At 38.3% G+C, this 21682-nt stretch overlaps 1 protein-coding gene across 3 annotated transcripts in view; it reads right to left on the reverse strand.

The window, feature by feature from the left end:
- The window catches only part of HOMER3 (homer scaffold protein 3), a 44504-nt gene that overhangs the window by 10485 nt on the left and 12337 nt on the right, over window positions 1–21682 (reverse strand). For all 3 annotated transcript variants that reach the window (XM_053465734.1, XM_053465732.1, XM_053465733.1), the window contains 7 exons: window positions 21300–21456; window positions 21093–21224; window positions 17184–17291; window positions 13522–13643; window positions 7894–8050; window positions 5402–5509; window positions 4081–4161 (listed from right to left, as the gene is read on the reverse strand). In XM_053465734.1, coding sequence (XP_053321709.1) covers window positions 4081–4161; window positions 5402–5509; window positions 7894–8050; window positions 13522–13643; window positions 17184–17291; window positions 21093–21224; window positions 21300–21456 — 865 coding nt within the window. The remainder of the gene's footprint in view (window positions 1–4080; window positions 4162–5401; window positions 5510–7893; window positions 8051–13521; window positions 13644–17183; window positions 17292–21092; window positions 21225–21299; window positions 21457–21682) is intronic.

Raw genomic sequence — 21682 nt, forward strand, 5'->3', positions numbered from 1 at the left:
GCTTACTGGCTAAATTCACACATGCACGGCGATATGTTCCTAAAGATATAAACATGGAAGCTGAGAAGTGTGGGATATGGTTAAAATGTGAGAGCGCAACAGCAGAACAGACCTCTAGTGTGCTTCTCTGTAAATGTTTTATAACATGACAAGATGCATCTGCATAAAGAGAGAGAGAACTGTAGAGTCCTCGCAGAGCTTACAGCACCCAGAATCCTTCTGGAGCTTTCATGCGCAGAGTACCATCTTTCTGAAACTCTCTTCCAGCCGTAGTCAGAAGTGTTCTGTATTTAAATATTTTGATGCTCATATAATTATTTCCTATGTTATCCTATACAAATAAATTGTTATTATATCAGAGCTCAGAACTCAGAGAATAAGATGCCTATATTAAAGGTAGGTTTAACTACAGGAGAGATGACCTTCTCCATGCACAAAGTTATGGACAAAGGTTGACTTTTTCTTTTTAGCTTCCAAGAGATCTATAGTTTCTCAGGGAATACCATACTGTGCTGTGCACAGGGCGAGATAATATGATATCCTCGCTCATAGTAATCACGCAGAAGATCCAGCTGGTCTCATGCAGTGTCTGCTCCCCCTCCACTCTTTGACTTTTTCACTAGATATACAGAAATAACAGGGAGATTTTTCTTTATCCTTCAACAAAGCATTGGGGCAAAGGATTTCCATGGAAACCACAAGCACACTTGCAGTAAGAATCCAGAGCAAACAGGAGACACAAATCACAGTTACACATCAATGCCCTAGCAGACAGAGACAGATAAATATGTATGTACAGAGCACACACTTGTACCTAGAATATACACACTAAGGTACCCTCAGGGGGAAAATTATATAGGCCTTCCACTACAGTTTATGTATTAGTTAGGCAGGGATACTATATTTCTGGAAATAAATACAGTCCACACTACTGATTCCTGGTCATAATATATGTGCTACAAGGCAAAGCTACAGGCAGCGTTAAGGGATGATAACAGAGATAACAAGAATGAAAAAAAAAAGTAAGATGCTATCTGATGATGAGGTGACAAACTATAGGAAAGCCCTCATAATATTTTTACCCAACACTGCGTATCCTTGTGAAACCTTAGGTCACCGGCCAATCTCAATATGGACTGGACTGAACAACTGTGTATATATAACTGTATATAACTGTGTGTATATACACTATACGACCAAAAGTATCTGGACACCCCCTCCCATTATTGAGTTTAGGGGTTTCAGTCACACGGACATGATATCTCCATAGACAACACTGGCAGTAGACTGGCGCTCAGTGACTTTAAATTCAGCACTGTCATAGGATGTCCCTTTTGCCACAAAATCTCTGCCCGCTGGATCTGCCCTTGTTCACTGTAAGTGCAAATGTCTTCTCTCGAGTGATGAATATTTCACCATCTGCAAATCTGATGGAAAAATCTGGGTTTGGTTGATGCCAGGAGAACATTACCTACCAAAAACGCATAGTGCCTACTGTAATGTTTTGTGAACAAGGGGCTTTTTTGGCTTTGGGCTAGGCCTCTTAGTTTCAGTGAATGATAATGCTACAGCAAAGTCCATAAATATATGGTTTGATGAGTTTGGTGTGGAGGAACTTGAGTGGCTTCCACAGAGCCCTGACCTTAATGAGCACCTCTGGGATGAATTGGAACACTGAATGTGAGCCAGGCCTTCTTGTTCAACATCAGGGCCTGACCTCACAAATGCTCTTTTTGACAAATTCTACACATACAAATTTTGTGGAAAGCCTCCTCAGAAGGATGGAGGCTGTTAGACCTGCCGGGGGAGGGGGGGTCAACTCCATAATAATGCCCATGTTTTAAAATGAGATGTCCAATTAGCTTATATAGGTGTGATTATCAATTGTCCATATAATTTTAGTAATATAGTGTTTAAGCATGGGATAAAGAAGGCACATCATAATCCTAAACTGATTTTAAGATGGACAGTATGAAATGACTTATTCACCAAAAAGTGAGACTTTTCAGCATCATTTTGCCATTGCTTTTAAAATTGACAAATTGGACCCCATGTCAGGCCAGTGCTATTGACAATAACAACACTACAGTGACTTCAGAAGAAAAATCACCAATAACATGTAAACAATAATGACAAGGTACAAATAGGTACCTTTACTCTGAAAGTAATTCAAATTTTACATATGGTTTGTTGATTCACACTTAACAATTGTACAATTTTCCCCTCAGGTTATCTTTGAACGGAAACTTTTGACATAGATAATATGAACGGTTTGCTCCTCCACAAGGGCCTGTCCGACACTATATTGAAATATCTAACTTTGAAATATTCACAATTAGTTGCTATAGTTACCAGAATAAAATAGGTTTATATTCAATCAAAACCAGCAGTAAGCAAAGTCTGTTCTGTATACCATTAGTGTTTTGGAGGACCTTTCACGGTGGTCTTTCATATGATCTGCTGGGTACGGCATTAATAGGAATGGAAACTGGGTGGAACAGTTACTTACCTATTATTTAGTATTTATTAATCATTAGACTTTGCTCATTCAAATTACTTGGTATATCTCTTATCTATCTGTCTTTTTAGTATGTCACTAACTGCTATCATAGTTATCCCATAAATATAAACTCAACTTCATTACTGATCTGGCTGGTCTGTATTACAAGTAGCTCCTGGGAAACTTTTTGTTGGTAACAGTTCAGAGATATAATTAAATAAGAATTTTAAAACACTATGAAAACATTTTGAAGGGAGTATTAACTATTTTTAAATTTAGCAGGTGCATATGTTGCTTTACCCCTGCAGACATAGCAGACACACCACTCAAGAGTTACTTGTTTCACTTCCTTGTAGTAGTTTGTTATTATATATCTATATATATCTATATATATGGTAAATATCTATCAAAGTTTATCAATGTTCTTTTGACCTGTTACAATGCCTTGCCTGCAAGAACTTCACGAGAATGTACGTGATCGCAACATATTATTGTTTGGAAAAATTCACCAGTTTATATTTCTCCTAACCTGTGCAAGCTATTTTGTATATAACAGATTAATGTTAGTGAATTTAAATATAAAAGCATTTATAGATGATCATCAAACTTTTTTCTGGTGTTAGTCCCCAGTTTTCATGTTTCATCTTTGCCTGCTCCATGACATGACTGAAATCCATGTCTCGCAATGACTGAAGCTGTCCTCCCATCAGCTAGTGTCCAACCAAGTCCTGAAGATACACCAACAGCCTAGGTTTTTATGAATCTCCCAACTGATCCCACCCTGAGGGATCACTGCATTAGAGGTAATAGGCGAAGCAGGGCCCAAGAGATATTCAACCACACACATTTATATGGTCTCATCCACCTTGCCTGGTACTGGCAGCACAGTACTATTATGGATCTATAGCAAAGCCAGTGAAAAAATGAGACATGCTGCATTAGCAGTGTTGAGTTCCTAATCCCATTACTATTTAATCTCATCCATAATTTGAGCTCTCATCATATCTGGAGCAAACAGGTTAACTTTTGACCATTAGAAACAACAATCAGATCTTATTTTAACACTACAGACTGTGCATGATTTCATTTACTTCTATTATACTTGACTTTCTCATGTGGACCAAAGTTTCCATGAAGGTATACACGTAACCTATCCTCCAAGTGGTCGACGGCATTTGAACAACTTGGGAGTTGGGTTCCTGAGTGAGCATCAGATGCTCATTATTCTGTTCTAATATTTACATTAGTTTTTACCACCCATTTCCAAACCTTCAGTAAAACAATCCAAGGCACCCTAAAAAAAAAAGTCCAGTCTCATACACTATATAAACTGCAGACAGCTAGAGTCAAATATGTTCTTTATGCATTCACTACAGGTTGATCTGGTTTCATAGGTGGTTCCATTCAGTTTTGTGATGCGTATAAGAGGAGTGGGGATTTCTTTCATTAGAAATTCTATTCCATAGCTATAAGGATGGCACAAAACTTCATCTGTAATTTGTTTTGTTAGCTAACATAAATGGAAGGGAAATAATAAACCGGACTGGGGTGAAACATAACAGAGTGTATAAGCCAACTACCTCTAGTCTTTTTAGCAGTTCATCTCTCTCACTCTCCAGCTCCACAAGGTCTGGCCTCTGTCCTTTGAGCACGAGAATTTCCTGTAGACAAAATGAAACATAAATAAAACTTTTTTACTATGCTAGGTCGTTTTGATCTTTTGAAACCATATAGCATGTATTATAATGCGACCTATAATGTATATGTGACCTATCATTTTAGGATTCCACACAAATCAACAGAAGTATGATTTGTCAAAAGCAATGGTAATGTGATAAATATATCCCGGGCATTTAAAGCCTACAAAGTATGTAGACGCAGGGCTTGTCAATGGTGTAATGTGAAACAGGTGGAACGGTCTCTCAGCGGAGCATGTAAAGGGTACTATATTAGAGCAGGTCTGTCCAATCGTAACTCTGAGCTTTTGGCAGTCACTGGGTTTGGCAGAAGACAATGTCAGCTGTACACAGAGCTGTGTTATAAAAAAAATCAAAATGGCTGCATGTGTCCAAAATTGGAAAAAGGCTTAGGGTTATTATGGCAGACAGGTTGAAATATATGGCCTTTTTTTAGCAGCCTGTTTTAAGTAAACATATTATATCTCTTAACAATCCTGGATATTGCGGGATGGTCCTGGTTTATAGGTACGGTTACCAAGTAGCTGCCCTACTATCCATCTTTTGTGGGCAGTGGGGAGCATGGGGCAGTTTAAGAGATCCTCTGATCTCCCCTGACCGTCCCAGGGAGCTGAAAACACAGTAGAGCCAGCCTCTCCAACATCGACTTGTCAAATGCTCACACACTTATACATACACATTTATGCAGACACACACATACATCCATCCTCACTTACAAACATACTAATGTACATACTAATGTACATCCAATATAGTGACATACATATAGTCATGCATGCATACTCCTACCCTTCCCCTCTCCCTCCTTTCCTCACTCACCCCCTTACCTCAACCACAGCTTTCCCTTCAGACAGACAACTTGGTCAATAAGAACATTCTTTTGGTGTTGTGGTCTGGTATTAACACTACACCTCACCAAGTCCTAGCTCAAATTCAGGAGAAAATGTGGTCTAAACATCATCAAGCAACTTGCAGACACCAATTGTATTATTATTATTATTATCTTTTATTTATATAGGGCCAACAATTTACGCAGCACTTTATACAATACATACCGTATATCCAGACGAGAATTGACAGACTAAGACAAACCGATACATTAGGTGGAGAACTGTAATATCTCCCAAACAAAACAAGGTATTATTATGGACCCTCTTAGCCACACATAATTAGAACTCAATCTCCAGACTTGAATGCATCTCACCTCTTCCTTGCTCTTAAGAAGCAGCTCAAGCCCATGTAATCTCTCAGAGAGTTCATCTTGCTGCTCTGCTGTAGTGTTTGGGGTCACCTGAGATTCCAACTCAGTAACCTTCAGAAAAAAGGGGACAGAGACAACCATGAGGATCATACTGACAGAGGTACAAACACAATGCAGCCAAGAAAATCTTGGAATGTACAAGAAATGCTGTTCTAGAAAGCCAGAAATTGATTTTAAAAAAGCATTTCGAATAACTTTTGGGTTGAGTTAGAAATTATATGAATTACCGTACAATCCAACAGCTATTGAAGGGCCTATTTTTCCCCAAATCTCAAGAGCACCACATACAGTCTTTAAAGCAATTCCATTATACTTAGCTGCTCAGTGGCGACAGGTTAGACCAGGGATTTGAAGGCGTTACTCATATTCTGGCATAGGTACACATATGAGCTGGTAGTAAGATTTTAACAGACAAAAAATTGTATGTGTGTGGAACTCAGTAACAGCATTATCCCATTGATTTCAGGGGGAGCTGAACCCCCTTTCAAGTCAAAAGGGGTGCTGCTGAGCCTATGTACTTAAGTATGCTTCCTGCTTACAGCAGACGCTTCCAGGGTTAGAAGTTTAATAACTAAAATAACTAACTAAAAGAATGCATGCACTACAATTAGAGTCAATGAAAATGGTCTATGTTGTGCCCTTGAACTTTACATTTTTATTCCCCAAATTCTTAAATGTTTAATTAAAATGTAATTTTGATATCTTCTTCTTTAAATCCAAAAAATGCTCAATTTTTTGTAGGAAATCCAAAATTGTTTGAGGCAGGCAGAAGTTGAAATAATATATATTTAAAATGAGATTTATGATGAATGGGGTGAGAGTAATATCAGAAAGAACAATGACAGTAATAAACACTAAATTTGAAATATTCATTCAATTTCACACATCAATATACGACTCTGAAAATCATGTTGCCACTCATATTTAAAGAGTTCAGGTGAAATTAAAAAGAAGGCTTTACAGCAGCTTTGACTCAATCAAGATTAGCCGTTTCTTTTTTTTCTTTTATTACATCTGTCAGTCTGTTTGAAGAATGTCCACTTTCACAAAGCACACACTCTTTATCCTGTTAACCCACACTAACTGTCTTGGAATTGCAGCCCACTCGACAAAATAACAGTAATTTGTTTTAAACATAACAACTTAAATGTGTTCTTTGTTTAAAAAAAATGAAATGTTAAAAAGAGTTTAACAGGAAGTTATTTGTGAGAAGAAGGCCGGAGCGTTATGTTCTTTTAAGTTCCTGGGTATCTCAGGTAGTTCCGAGGTATAATAATTACAAGTCAGATTTAAGACTAAATGTTCCAGGGATACTGCTGTTAACACAAGAGATGTTTTACCCCCACTCCATTATATCACACTCATTAAGGTAGTGCTTGCTGGAACACTGCATGCCTTTGAATTAAGGGTCAGAAACCAGTTTTGCAAAAACTAATAGCGAATACAAAATGAGCAGCCCCGGTGAGGACAGAGAAACCTAAAATATAAGTGGACTTTGTAAGATTAAAGCAGGATAATGCCATAGGAAAGCAATTCAATGGAAAGTGGAGCAAAGGAGAAAAATAGCATTTCTCTATTTCCAATAACTGTACTGGTACAAAGGTGATTGGACATTGATGATCTAGGATAGATTTTGCCAAGTGTTTTGTGTAAATAGAATATTGTTGTGGGCAAGACACAAAAATACACCCTCTAGTAAGTTTCAAAAATCAGGGAACTGTTTATGGTAGCCCCCGGACACCTTTATAGGAGGCAGGAAGGAGAGATGCCAAGTGGTTAAATCCAGCAGACTTGAAACGGAAGGAAAAATGGAGTGGTTCGGATTTCCTGAGCATCTTGATGAAACCCAACGAGTTCAGACATAGGGTTATAAGTATGACTGGAGAGCTACGGAGTATTATATATATATATATATATATATATATATATATATATATATATATATATATATATATATATATATATATATAAACAGGCACTCATTAAAGACCTATTGAGGGCAAATACTTACAATAGTAAAGTATGGACTGGTTCATGCTTGAGAATCCTCAATATTCTCAATTAAACCAAATACTAAAAACATACAGAACTGGTAAAAAATGGTAAGTGACATCAAATGCTCTTTTTAATATAACACAAAAAAAGTTTAAATGGTCTCTTAATATCGTGGTACAAAAAAAATCTAACCAATACAAGATACCAAATGACTAATTGACAATATGGCAAAAAAGCCACATAACTGGCACATTCAAAAAAGAAAGGAACACAAATAACATTACATACACTGAAGCACAAGGGGCCTTCACAAAGTATATGGTCTGTAATGAGACTTGCCCATGTTTGTATAATATAACTTGTAAGCACCCCAGCGCCATGTGGAAATAATAAAGACGAGGGACTCTGCTAGATGCCTTCATCATGCATCTTTTCCATACCCGTTGCCGTAGCCGTTCTGCTTCCTCTTGGTACCCTGCCAGCTGCTTCTTCCATTTCTCAACATTAGCATTTGCTTCTCGGAGAGCTGCCACCAGTTTGTTGTTATTGTCCTGGAGACTGAAGAATTCTGCTTCCCACTGAACCTCACACACAGAGCTGCATGGACAACAGTAGTACAACAATGCATGATTAAGCCCACTCCTGCATGAAAGGGTCAATGGAGACATAATAGGCTGGTTTTTAGAACTGAGCTATGTAGCATATATACCGTATGCTACTGAGAGGCATGCATTATTTTTAGAGAAAAATATACCTTTCTCCGTTACTTAGAATAGACAAAATTCAACACAACCTGTTACAAGAAATGTACATGGGAAGTATTTTATCAGATACTTGCATATAGTAATAAGGAGGGAAACAAGGAGTACACATAACACAACACATAAATCTTATTTTCAAACATGCTTAATGAGCAGTGCTTGGAGACAGAGGGCTCTGGCAAATTTGGGGGTTTTGCTTAGGGTTGTTTTTTTGTTAGTCTAACTGTTTTTGGCTCTTTGAAAATAATAGTGCCTGCGCATTAACCTGTAGCTACCAGGATTATTACATTCTCCAAGGCAGAGGGGACTCTTTAGCTCATATAGAGAAAGAAGCTAAGAGGAACGATATTGCACAATCTAAATTACAAGGTTATATCAATAATCTCCACTAGCCCCCAGGGGTCTGCATGCAAGTACACCCAGTAGATCCTAGCAAAAACAGCTACAGATAAAACAAGTAATTTAATTTATTTATTTTTTTAACAAAAAAAGCAAATAAGAAATGTTCTATATAATCCAGAATTGCCTTGTTTTATTAAAACAACAGGATTCAGAAGGAGACTTGTATTATGTGACTTGCTACCACCTTATGTCCCTCTTATTCACCAATCAGAAATAGTAATACAAGCAAATTGATAATAATTCATAAATAGGTAATTTTATATTGTTTTCTTAAGTATGAAATCCATCTGTAAAATTTAGGTATATGGTTGCCAGTGAACCAACAGAGTAATTTATCCAAGAGGACTGTTTAGAATTGAATGAGAAGGAGTTTAATATCAAATATTCATTTATTAGTCATTCAGGAAGACTCTAAAATAATACAGGTTCACTGTCTTGTTTTGTTATTGCCCTGAATTAAAGATATTGTATTATTTGCATGCTAGGTCCAGTGCGACAAAGTAATTGTTTCCCTGTAACTGAATGGGAAAGATTTAAGGGGATTGTCTGTGTATAAATGCACGTGATTTTCTGAGGTTTCATTATATTATGCTCCCCATTGAAATGTTCTAGCAAAAAGCAAAACCAGCAGACAAGGGGTTACACATTACTGTGCTTTATATATATAATCTATAGCTTCAGACCCCTGAGAGTTGCATATGGGGCCCATGTTTAACTCTTTGCTATTGGCTGTACATGGCATAAGTATACATGTGGCAGAACGGATAGTTAATCTCCAAGGATGGAAATTCCCTGAGCATCTCAAGATAAGGGAAAATCAAAATGTACTTTAGCATGCTTTGTAATTATTGGATATTTTAATTGGCTTGTGGCAGATGGGAGGAGGTCGAATTTAGCTACAAATCTGGGTTAGGCTGACACATTTTAGGCAATATCATATGAACTGTCTTAGTTTTAAGCTCTTTTTTGTGATTATATGCAGTCAAATGAATAGATTCACATGGGATTTAATTTCAAGAAGATTATATAGTATGCATATTTAATAGATACATTTCTTGAAGTTTTTATATGTTCTAATTTCTGGGAGAAAGAATGAACTTGTCACCCATTTTTATCTGAGCATGGCATTAACATTTTAAAATAGTTAAGGTATTTTAGTTGTAGGTATTCAAAATGTAGCTATACCAAATTGGCCACTTAAATGTTTGCATTCTAGACTTCCAGGACCCGGAATTCAAACATCACAGACATCCTATATCCCTCACTAATTTCCAGGATTCAGCTTTAAAAGTATGAACCTTCTCCAAAAAGCATTGGATTGTTTAAAGGCATTATCATATAAGTCTAAAGAGTACATTAGAAAGAATATATCCTTTCATCGATACATCCCTTCATATTTGTTTGTCTAAATGGTGGACAGACTGGTAAAGTTTTAATTGTTATGGACATGCTTAGATTATCATATCTAAGTCATAAATCAATGAAACATATCAAAGGTTGACACCTGACCATCACACCTAAGGTCGTATAAAAAAGAATAGTACACCTTCTTTGAATTATATAGTTTTATAAATCAGGACATAATAACAATCATCTGTTCCTTAGTTGGGGGAAAAAAATTGGTAAAATACAACCTCAGATAAACAACACATGCCATATTACACCATGTCATGATCTATACAACAAAAATAAAGCCAAAGTTGAGAAGCCATGTGTGAAGAACTAAGTACACCCTTACTGCTTCCATATGAATTAAGGTGGTAAGTAGCAGGCTGGTGCTGCTAATCAAATGCCCTTGATTAATTGATCACCAAGTGTGACCACCTCTATAAATGCCAAGGAGGAAAAATATCAGCAAACAAAAGCTGCCCATCAATCTGGGAAGGGTTGTAAGGCCATTCTCAAACAATTTAAAGTCCATCTTTCTAAAGTGAGAAAGATTATTCAAGACAGTTGACAATCTTCCCCAGGAGTGGGCATCCCAGCTAATTCACCCCAAGGTGCATCTCAGACAATACAGGTCTCAGTTAGCATGTTAAATGCTAAAGTTCCTGAAAGTACAATTAGAAAAAGTCTGAACTGTTTGGAAGGGTTGTGTTAGATATTCTTTGTCTTAAATATCTAAACTTTCCCAGTGGCCAAACAGCAATCAAGACCACAGCTTCTAAGTCTTCTTAAGTAGATTTATTCAGTAACAACATAATATACAGACAGTACTGATTGATGATTAGATGGTGTTTGTAGGTACTGTAGGCTCAGTATTCTTGGTGAGATGAAGGAGAAAGAGACCTTGCCCTTGGAGCCATGAGTATTTATACCCCTTTTCTCTCAGTTAGGGTATAAGTTCTTATTATATGTGGGCATTATATGAATTTAAGGAATCCTATTGGAGCAGTCATAGGATACACCAGCATTCCACAGAAGACCCTCTAAGCTACATCACATAACTGATAACATACGTACCTAGCACTTAAGTTGTATTCAGGCCTAAAGTGTGTAGAATAAAAGTATAACAATTATTTCTTACAGGTTGCCAAGAGAAAGCCTCTTCTCTCTAAAAAGAACATGGCAGCACAGTTTGGGTTTGCAAAGTTGCATCTCAACAAACCACAAGACTTCTAGAAAAATGTCCTTTGGACAGATGAGACGAAAGTGGAATGTTTGGGGAAAACCAAACAAAGCATATCAGCACAAACACCCCATACCAACTGTCAAGCACGGTGGTAGGGGGGTGATGATTTGGGCTTGTTTTGCAGCCACAGGACCCAGGAACATTGTACTCAATGAGTCGACCATTTATTCCACTGTATACCAAAGTATACCACGGAGTCAAACATGAGGCCACCTGTCCGACAAAAAAATCCAGGCCGAAACTGGGTCATGCTACAGAACAATGATCCCAAGCACACCAGCAAATCTACAGAATGACTGAAAAAGAAAAGAATCAAGGTGTTGCAATGGTCCAGTTAAAGTCCAAACCTCAACCCGATTGAAATTCTGTGGCGGGGCCTTAAGAAGTTTGCATAAACAAATGCCCGTAAACCTCAGTCAACTAAGGCAACATTATAAAGAAGAGTGGGCCAAAATTCCTCCACAACAATGTGAGAGACTGATCAAGTTATAGTTGCTAAAGGTGGTTCTACAAGCTATTGAATCATAAGGTGTTTTTCTTTACCCAGTATTTTGGAGTGTGTCTGTGGGAATTTGTGCCCATTTAGTCAAAAGAGAATTTGTGAGGACAGACACTGATGTTGGACAAGAAGGCATGAATACCCAAAGGTTCAATTGGGTTAAGGTCAGGGCTCTATGGAGGCCATTCAAGTTCCTCCACACTAAACTCATCAAGCCATGTCTTTATGGACCTTGCTTTGTGCACAGGAGCACATTGATGCCGGAACAAGAAAAGGTTTTGAGGGAAAGAGGGGAAACCATATTAATGCCCATGGTTTTGGAATGGGATATGCAATTAGCATAGGTGCGAAGGTCAGGTATCCACATACATTTGAGCATATAAAAATGTATCATATATTTTGGTATCATTGAACATTGCTTTGTGCATAGTCAAAATTCAATCAACACTTCTTCTTTTGCTCTCCAAGCGTAAACATTTCGGACATCCTTTGTACCAGCCATGCCTTGGTGGTGACAAGCCATGGCAATGTACAGTATAACACTGTCAATGCAAAACACTTTACTCATAGTAAGAAATAATATTAGCAAGATTGAATTACTTGTCTAGGTAGCATGTCTTAATATTACAGGCCCATATGGCAAATGACTTAATACGAAACATCTGTGGTGACAAAAATAAGTGATGAATTTAAAACCTGTGGGAATTCCTTCAAAAGTTCTACAGTGTAAACCAAGGTCCTTCTAATCCACACATAGCAATACAGACAAGTAGGTACATGCACATGTAGTAATACAAACAAGTAGTTACATGCAAAATTCCAGTGTCAAAGCATGCCATAAATAGTTTGCTAATCCCTACGGGACCTACAATCCTGGCTCATTTAGATTAGGTCTGGACATAATCTGCTAGACAAGGGTCTGTGGTGCCGTCAACAAACAGGTCATCCACAGATACAATAGTTTGTAGCCAATAACCAGGTGTTAAGGTATATCACAGAGTCTGATAAACTGGTCACACTACCACCACTAGCCTTCAGGGTATCATTTAGACCAATATATGTCCAGCAGCACATACTAAAGAGAGCCTTGATATGGAATGAAATGTGACACTTTATTTAATTCTACACTCTTAATGTCCCCAATCTCTGTGCTGAGGTGAGGTGTGATACTCAAAAGGAAAGCTTTCACACTTTCACATGCATCTTCAAGGCATCATTCGTGTAGGGCCCTGTCTTTGTGTAGGTCCATTTCTCACTTCATTATTCACCATGGTAAACAGAGTTACTCTGGTCCAATGTATTTTGGGTCTTCTAATACAGAGGTCTGTCCCCTGGTGCTACATGCAAGTAATTTTGTTTTCCCACTGATTTTAGGATACTGGCAAGTATACTGAAACTCCCTGCATACATTTTATCGTCAATGGTTACGTCTAGCCCTGATTTGAAGAAAAGAAAAAAAAAAAAACATCATTTCTGAGGCATTTCATTAAAACTTCAAAACTTGATTAAATGTTAAAGCTACTCTGACTAAAAGTCACTATTCAACATTGGTACTGTCTTTTGTCTTCAAAGCATTTTGTTTCATCATTATTTAAAAAGGGCATAAGCATTTAATCTTCTTTGACACTCCTTGATACACCACTTATCCTAAAATACCGGCTAGATTGCATAAAGTGTTGTTTTTTTAAAAAACCCACAATTTGTACAAATCAAAGAAGCATCCAGTAGTGTGTGTAAAACAATTATGGATTATATATATTATGTGTCTATATACCCTTCAGAAAGCATCTTCTTCACACGTTCTCTTTCTGTACTGAGTTCCATCTCTGCACTCTGGCTCCTGAACAGCTTGTCATCACCTGGTCCATTGGCACTGATGATTGGAGAGGGTACTACCTGGGGAGATATTATGGAGTTATGTCAATAAAAATTTGATTTTACCTTTCTATACTTCAAAGAGGTCTTTGGTATCTAATATCTAACCGAATTGGTCATATGACCTACATTTTCAAACAAACTCCCTAGTAGTCGCCGAATAGTGAAAGTATGCTCAACCTGTGACAGTGAAAGTTAGAAATGTTCTTTTCTGAGCACACCAATAGAATATGCTGCTTAGAAAATAAGACCCAGACAATATTCCCTACTCTCAAATCTCTCTAGAAGGTAAAAGACCTTAAATAAACATATAATAATGGTAATTGAAGGACACCTAGATACATATGTTGCAAAAGCATGTGAAAGAGTTAGGACATTTGCTGTGAACTTAGCCTTACTTAACCCCCTCTGTAATACATATTGGCTTGCACATGCAGAGCAGGTAAATAAAGACTATCACATGGTCCCTGGTAGCTGAGATGAAGACATAAAGCAGATAAATTAATGGGTCAGGTTGAGAGAAATTGATTAGTCTATGTACTTAAAATATTGTATATAGGAGGGGAAACAGTTTAGTCACCTTGTATTGTTGTTCTCTATGATTGTTTATGTCTCGTTGTTCTCCTCACTAATGAAGTACCGATTGCTGCTCTGTACTCACGATCCAACATTGATTTGTCATCTGTTTTGCTGACTTTCATGTATTACTCTTGGTCCACCTACTTGGACGTGCCGATGTTACCTCCTTTGGCTACATGTTATTACTTCATTGTGACAAATATTTTGTGTATCGCTATGAATAAACGAGACTTGAAAAAAAAAAAAAAAATATTGTATATAGAAGATTAGATGCCTTCTTCTGCACCTCTGCTCTCTACAGCCCTTCAACTTGAAGCCAAATTCTTTACAGTGACATTGTCTTAGAACAGAACAAGCCATACGTGTACCCAAGATTCCTAGCAGAGCGGATGCTTCTCTGGAACTTTGAGCCTGCAGGTTCTAATTTAGCTCTGTAGATATTACATCCCCACAAATGGGACAAAGAAAGACAAATGATTATTTTTAGCTATAATGGGGATGATTAATAAAACCTGAATACTAAAAACACTGAGGCAATTCTGTGAGATAGCATGGACAATCTCTAGCATCTGTTATCCACTGTGTATAAGATAGAGTACTTTAATTTGCTTATCATATGAGCCTTTAAGGCTGTCTTAAGGTTCACTGGCTCCCTTGGTGGAAACACATGGTGCCTGCTGCTATACTGCTCAAATATCTAGTGCTATAGAAAACAGCATGTTAATGGTTCACATTTATAATGAGTATAGTGATCTGTATAACACTGAGAGGATACACTCTAAATACATTTGTCTACTAGAGACCCTATGTACAGCTCAAAACTCCAAGGGCTGGACACTGAAGACTTGAGCTAAGTGTACTTCTGGTGATGTTATCCCCAAACATCAGTTCTTTAATTGAATTAATAATTATAGTATACATTAACCTGAATAAAAATAACTGGAGTGCAAATACGCTTTCTGTTATGCAAGGAATGGCTAGATGTTTAGAATATCTTGAGCTGTGCAATTATGTCTATTTGACCTATTTTTCATTAAGTACATCTTCATCTTCAAGGCTGACAATATGATAGTTTTAACCCAACAAGTACTTGAAGGTTAAAATGTCAAGGTCTTGCATATGATTTGACTTCATGTATACCTAAGTGTTGAATGAAGTATTTAAGGAGCCAACGTACAACATGGAAGATAAATCATGGTGTTCTCCTGAGCGAGTAGAAACATGCATAACACCCTTTTTTCTTTTAATTAGGCATGACAGGTACATATTGAAGGTAACACAGACTAAGAAGCTGACAGCATTTAACTTGCTTTTGACAGCAAAGTCAAAAATAAACAATTTCCATCGAAATACACAATTTTCTTCTTGGCAGTGGAATAAAGACACAGGTCACCCAAGTTGTTGACCATGGCACAGGACAACATTTAATGCTCACACGGTGACATCACTTCATGCGTCTTTGATCATTGCTTATTTATAATATAGCCCCAACATGTTTCTCAAGGCCATCACAATGGGATTACCAAATAGCTCCTTTAACCAGGGACATTTCTAAAAATGCCTAATTATGGGCTATAATGCGCAACTGTCCACAGTTACAGTGTCCATATGGTCAACCAGCTGTGAAATGTTCAGATACACAAAGGATTAACATATGAATAATGCAGACACTTGGAAAACAGAGGTCGTGACAAAGGTCGTGGGCCTAAAAGCCTATAATCTTCACCACAGGTATGAAGCACAGAATTCCAGTATCACCTATAGGTACTTGTCATTGATTTCGGTAGGTTTTGTATCCTCCTGGCACATGGTTCCAGAATATGTTGGCACCTTATGAATATTAATAACAGAAGTAACATCTGCATCCCTGTAGTGGACATTTGTTCTCCATAATCATACTATCCTCTCTTCAATAATAAAGTTGAACAAACTTCCATTTGACACTGCAATCTGTCGTTGGCAAAAGAAGCCAAGGAGGCTTGAATTACACAGCAATTAAGGGCGTAAGGGATCTAGTGATCTGTGGAGGTAGACAGTCTCCAAAATTAAATAAGGGCTTGATGGAGATCCCCCGCTTCAAATGGGTTAATCAATTCTGTGCAAACCCTAATCTTTGTGTTAATTTTGCCTCCCCCGTAGTTCCAATGAAATAATCACATAACAGCTTGTTTAAAACAAACACAGAGCTTTTGTCCCATCTGTTTAATGCCCTGCGATGCACAGGCTAATCCAGCAGGCTGCAGCGACTGGCAGAGTGTAAAATACCCTAGTGCCAGGATTAAATACTGCCAGAGTCTCTCACCTTAATGTGTCAGCAGTTTAGCTGGGCATTGGAAAATCTGGATGACAACAGATTCCCACAAGAAAAAAAGGGACACAAGAGCCTCCCAAGAGTACTAATTTAGGGGGGATAGTCTCTCTTTGGGTCCCAAACCCCTTTGTCCTTTTTAGCTCCCCATATATATATGAATATTATATGTTCCTCTAGCCGCACTTAAAATAAAGGTGACCCTCTTTGTCAATTTCAGATGTGAGGAGGCATGAAAAGGAAGAGAAAAGGAGAAAGAGTGAGATATATAGAGGAACAGTTTTTGTGACGTTCGAACCAAGCTGACGGAAGGTATAATTCAGGGGATGGGTAAGATAAAATGAAACGAGAAGGAGAGAGGCGAGGGAAGGTGGAAGAAATTTAGTCATGTGACAGCCGATAACATAAAAAAAAAACTGTGAACTAAAAAGTGTGAGAGGCAGCAAACGATTTAATTAATAGGGGTGTGCGGAAGATGAGAAACCGAGCAAGAACAAAGGAGAGGGTAGGAGGTTGGAAATACAAAGAGGCTAACAAGAGGATGATAAAGAAGTACTGTTAATGATAGCACTAATGAACAAGTAAAGCAGAGATCTTAGGACTCTGCTCCTCTGACTGCAGACTGTTTTGCCAGAGCAGTGATTCTATCACGTGATTGGTGAAAGCTGTTCTACCTGCTGGGATGTGAGATTGAAGGCCGGGCTGGTCAGCTCAGTCTTATCTTGGGATCTCTCCCTTGCCAGTCGAGCAGCTTCCCTCAGCTCCTGGAACTTCTCTGCAAACTGCAAGGGATTGCATAAAAAAGCTTCTTTTAGCATAAAATAGTATAAAGCAACATCTCAATATTATTTTTGTCACCAGCACATGGTAGAGAAATGATTGTAGAAAAATTTGGGAAAAATAAGATTTCTGATCATTATCACAGAAAGAGTTAGTCACATGGTAAAACCCTGCTGTGTGTGTTAATTCTTAAGTGTCAATCCGAGAATTAATTATGGTAATTCTAAGAGTACGTTAAAAGGGGAAGCATTTTAATTTTGTTTTGCTTTTTCTATTTCTCATTCTAGTTTACAACCTCTAGTGATCAGAGATCTACACATCATTTGCCTCTGTCTGTATCACCATGTCAAAATGGCATAGCACATTCAAGTTAGTTATTACAGGGTCTGTTTGAATATTATTCAAGCTATGCTTCTGTTGTTGGGCTATATCACGCATCCCTTGCAGGCTGCCTCACCATATATGAATGCATACTAAAGTCAAACAAAAAAATACATATACCTTGTTCAGGAGGGGTGATCACTCAAGATGTAGTGAAATGATTCTTATGAATCCTTCTATGTATTATGGATACAAATTTTAATAATAAAAGTACGACTCAATCATCATATTCATTAATTAAAGTCCATATGAGGAATGAAGTGCCCAAAAAATGTAAACATTTCAATTGCGATTTTTGTACAAGCAATTTGTGCTTTGAACCGGCGTGGAGGTGTGGAGCAGTCGGCAGAAACATTCCACTGGTTACTATGGCGACTGTAAAACTTTTACCATTTTGCACCTGTATCATTCAATAAGTCACCACTGTCGAGGCTAGATCCTGCTGATCCTAGGGCAGAAACCTTAAACAGAAGAATCCCTGTGCATATATGCCTACAAACGTTAGATGCGGTCCTTACCATTGTATTATTTCATGGGCATTTGGACGCATCCAGCACAAGTCATTTTAATATTGGGTTTAATCCCCCACTTGTTATTGTGCATCCCTGCAAATCTGTTGACTGATCTGGAACAAATCACCATGCTCACAGATGTCTGATCCTTCAATTTAATCAAATGCTGGACCCTGGCCCACAAATTAGAAAACTACTGCCACTAATATTTTAGGACGTGTAAGCAAACTGTCAAAGCATATTTTAAATGACAGGTATCCCTTAGAAGCACAAACGGTTTGGTCTCGGCTTCCTGCAAGCCAATTCACAGATCATGGAGCATTTGTATTTATTCTGCTTAACACCTCTGTGACACAGACACATTACTTTGCTGGCAGAGAGAACATTGTGTGTGAACACTCTCTCCCACAACATCAATCTACAATGTATGGTAGACACTATCTTGCAAATCTATATACTTCCTTGAAATTGCATAATAAGGATGTGTGTGTGTGTGTGTGTGTGTGTGTTTGTATATATACACACACACACAGATGTGAAGAAATAATATGCATTAAATACATGCTTTAACTGTCTCTATACCAGTAAAGTGTATCAAACTTGTTTACCTGTTTTTGTTTACTCTTAAGATTTTAAGGGGTATTATGGTGAAATATATAAGTGTTGCATAGTATAAAGAATAAACTTTGTGTTTCTTCTCTTTGATTTTTAATGCATTTTCAGAAATTAGGAACATATGGTTTTCTGGAAATTTACAGTGAAGGAAACATTTTTGCCCACTGACAAAGACATGTTGAGTCTATAATTTTAATGGTAGGTTTATTTGAACAGTGAGAGACAGAATAACAACCCAAAAAATCCAGAATAACGCATTTCAAATAAGTTATAACTTGATTTGACCCCTTTGCAAAACATGACTTAGTACTTGGTGGCAAAATCACATAGGTCAGACGTTTCGTGTACTTGGCCACCAGGTTTCCCTCTAAGGAGGGATTTTGTCCCACTTCTCTTTGCAGATCCTCTCCAAGTCATTAGGGTTTTGAGGCTGATGTTTGGCAACTCAAACCTTTAGATCCCTCCACAGATTTGCTATGGGATTAAGGTCTGGAGACTGGCTAGGCAACTCCAGGACCTTAGTGTGCTTCTACTTGAGCCACTCCTTTGTTGCCTTGGCTGTGTATTTTGGGTCATTGTCACATGCTGGAATACCCATCCACGACCCATTTTCAATGCCCTGGCTGAGGGAAGGAGGTTCTCACCCAAGATATGACGGTACATGGACCCATCCATCGTCCCTTTGATGCGGTGAAGTTGTCCTGTCCCCTTAGCAGAAAAACACCCCAAAGCATAATGTTTCCACCTCCATGTTTGCTATGGGATTAAGGTCTGGAGACTGGCTAGGCAACTCCAGGACTTTAGTGTGCTTCTACTTGAGCCACTCCTTTGTTGCCTTGGCTGTGTATTTTGGGTCATTGTCTCATGCTGGAATACCCATCCACGACCCATTTTCAATGCCCCGGCTGAGGGAAGGAGGTTCTCACCCAAGATATGACGGTACATGGACCCATCCATCGTCCCTTTGATGCGGTGAAGTTGTCCTGTCCCCTTAGCAGAAAAACACCCCAAAGCATAATGTTTCCACCTCCATGTTTGACGGTGGGGATGGTGTTCTTGGGGTCATAGGCAGCATTCCTCCTCCTCCAAACACGGTGAGTTGAGTTGTTGCCAAATAGCTCGATTTTGGTCTCTTCTGACCACAACACTTTCATCCAGTTCTCCTCTGAATCATTCAGATGTTCATTGGCAAACTTCAGACGGGCCTGTACATGTGCTTTATTGAGCAGGGGGACCTTGCAGGCGCTGCAGGATTTCAGTCTTTCATGGCGTAGTGTGTTACCAATTGTTTTCTTGGCAACTATGGTCCCAGCTGCCTTGAGATCATTGACCGGATCCTCCCGTGTAGTTCTGGGCTGATTTCTCACCGTTCTCATGATCATTGAAACTCCACGAGGGGAGATCTTGCATGGAGCCCCAGACCAAGGGACAGTTACTTTGTGTTTCTTCCATTTGCGAATAATCGCACCAACTGTTGTCACCTTCTCACCAAACTGTTGGCGATGGTTTTGTAGCCCATTCCAGCCTTGTGTAGGGCTACAATCTTGTCCCTCACATCCTTGGATAGCTTTTTGGTCTTGACCATGGTGCAGAGTTTGGTATCTGATTGATTGCTTCTGTGGACAGGTGTCTTTTATACAGGTAACAAGCTGAGATTAGGAGAACTCCCTTTAAGAGAGTGCTCCCAATCTCAGCGCATTACCTGTATAAAAGACAGCTGGGAGACAGACATCTTGCTGATTGATAGAGAATTAAATACGTAGTAAAATGCAAATCAATTTATTACTTTTGAAATGCATTACCGGATTTTTTGGTTGCTATTCTGTCTGTCGCTGTTCAAATAAACCTACCATTAAAATTACAGACTGATCATATCTTTGTCAGTGGGCAAACCAAACGTACAAAATCAGCAGGGGATCAAATAATTTCAAATAAATCACTGCATATGTACAATGATTTAATAGTGCTTATAGGGACACCCCAGCCATCATATGTACTTGAATGCATATTATACCAGAATTTATGTTATGCCTACCTTGCATTTGCCCTTTCACCACCTTTGCTAGTTTTTGTGGAGCACATCTCTTGGCTCATGATATACTCACTGCCAGTGAGTGTACAATATTTGTAAAGAACAAATGCTGTTTTGCAAGCTGTCGGACACTATATTTCATGGCATTCAGTGGAACATACAGTTCTGTTTGTTACCTCTACATGACAGAGAGGGTATAAAAATCAGAGCCTACAGCAACTCAAAACACCTGCAGTTTCAGGAGCCTTAAAAGCCACACATACCTGAGACAAGTTCTGTTCAGATGCAAAGCCCAGTCCATAGACTGTATTGGCGCGACTGTCAGCCCATTGTCCGAACTTCTGGGATGTCTTGGTGAACGTCATGTTTGGGGTAATCGTGCTGTTTATGATGGCCTGAGGAAATAGGATATTTCATGTTGACGACACATTCTTGTACCTCCTTGTTGGACACATTTCACGATCCCTCACCTTGGTGCCCCCAACACTGATGATCCGATATACATTTCTTGTGGCATCGTAGAAATATGAGACGGTAGCAGCATGCTTGCTGGCGGGAATCCAGTTCTTCTTGGTGACAGGGTCTATTTGAAAAACGTGAGCACGCGTGCTAAAAATGGGCTGCTCTCTATGGAAAAGAAAATTCCCTGGTTAGGACTGAATACAAAAACAGATAGAAGGATGCACATTTGTTTTATATAAAAAAAACTCACTTTACATGTATTTTACCAGGTAGCTTTATTACGAAAATAACAAATATAGAAGAGAGTACCCATCTATTTTGTTAAATTATTTAAAAAGAAAAAGAATGCATTTATGCAAAAAAAAATGGTGAAAGGTTATTTTTACTTTAA

The sequence above is a fragment of the Spea bombifrons genome, chromosome 1 (genome assembly GCF_027358695.1).
Source record: "Spea bombifrons isolate aSpeBom1 chromosome 1, aSpeBom1.2.pri, whole genome shotgun sequence".
Lineage (NCBI taxonomy): Eukaryota > Metazoa > Chordata > Amphibia > Anura > Pelobatidae > Spea > Spea bombifrons.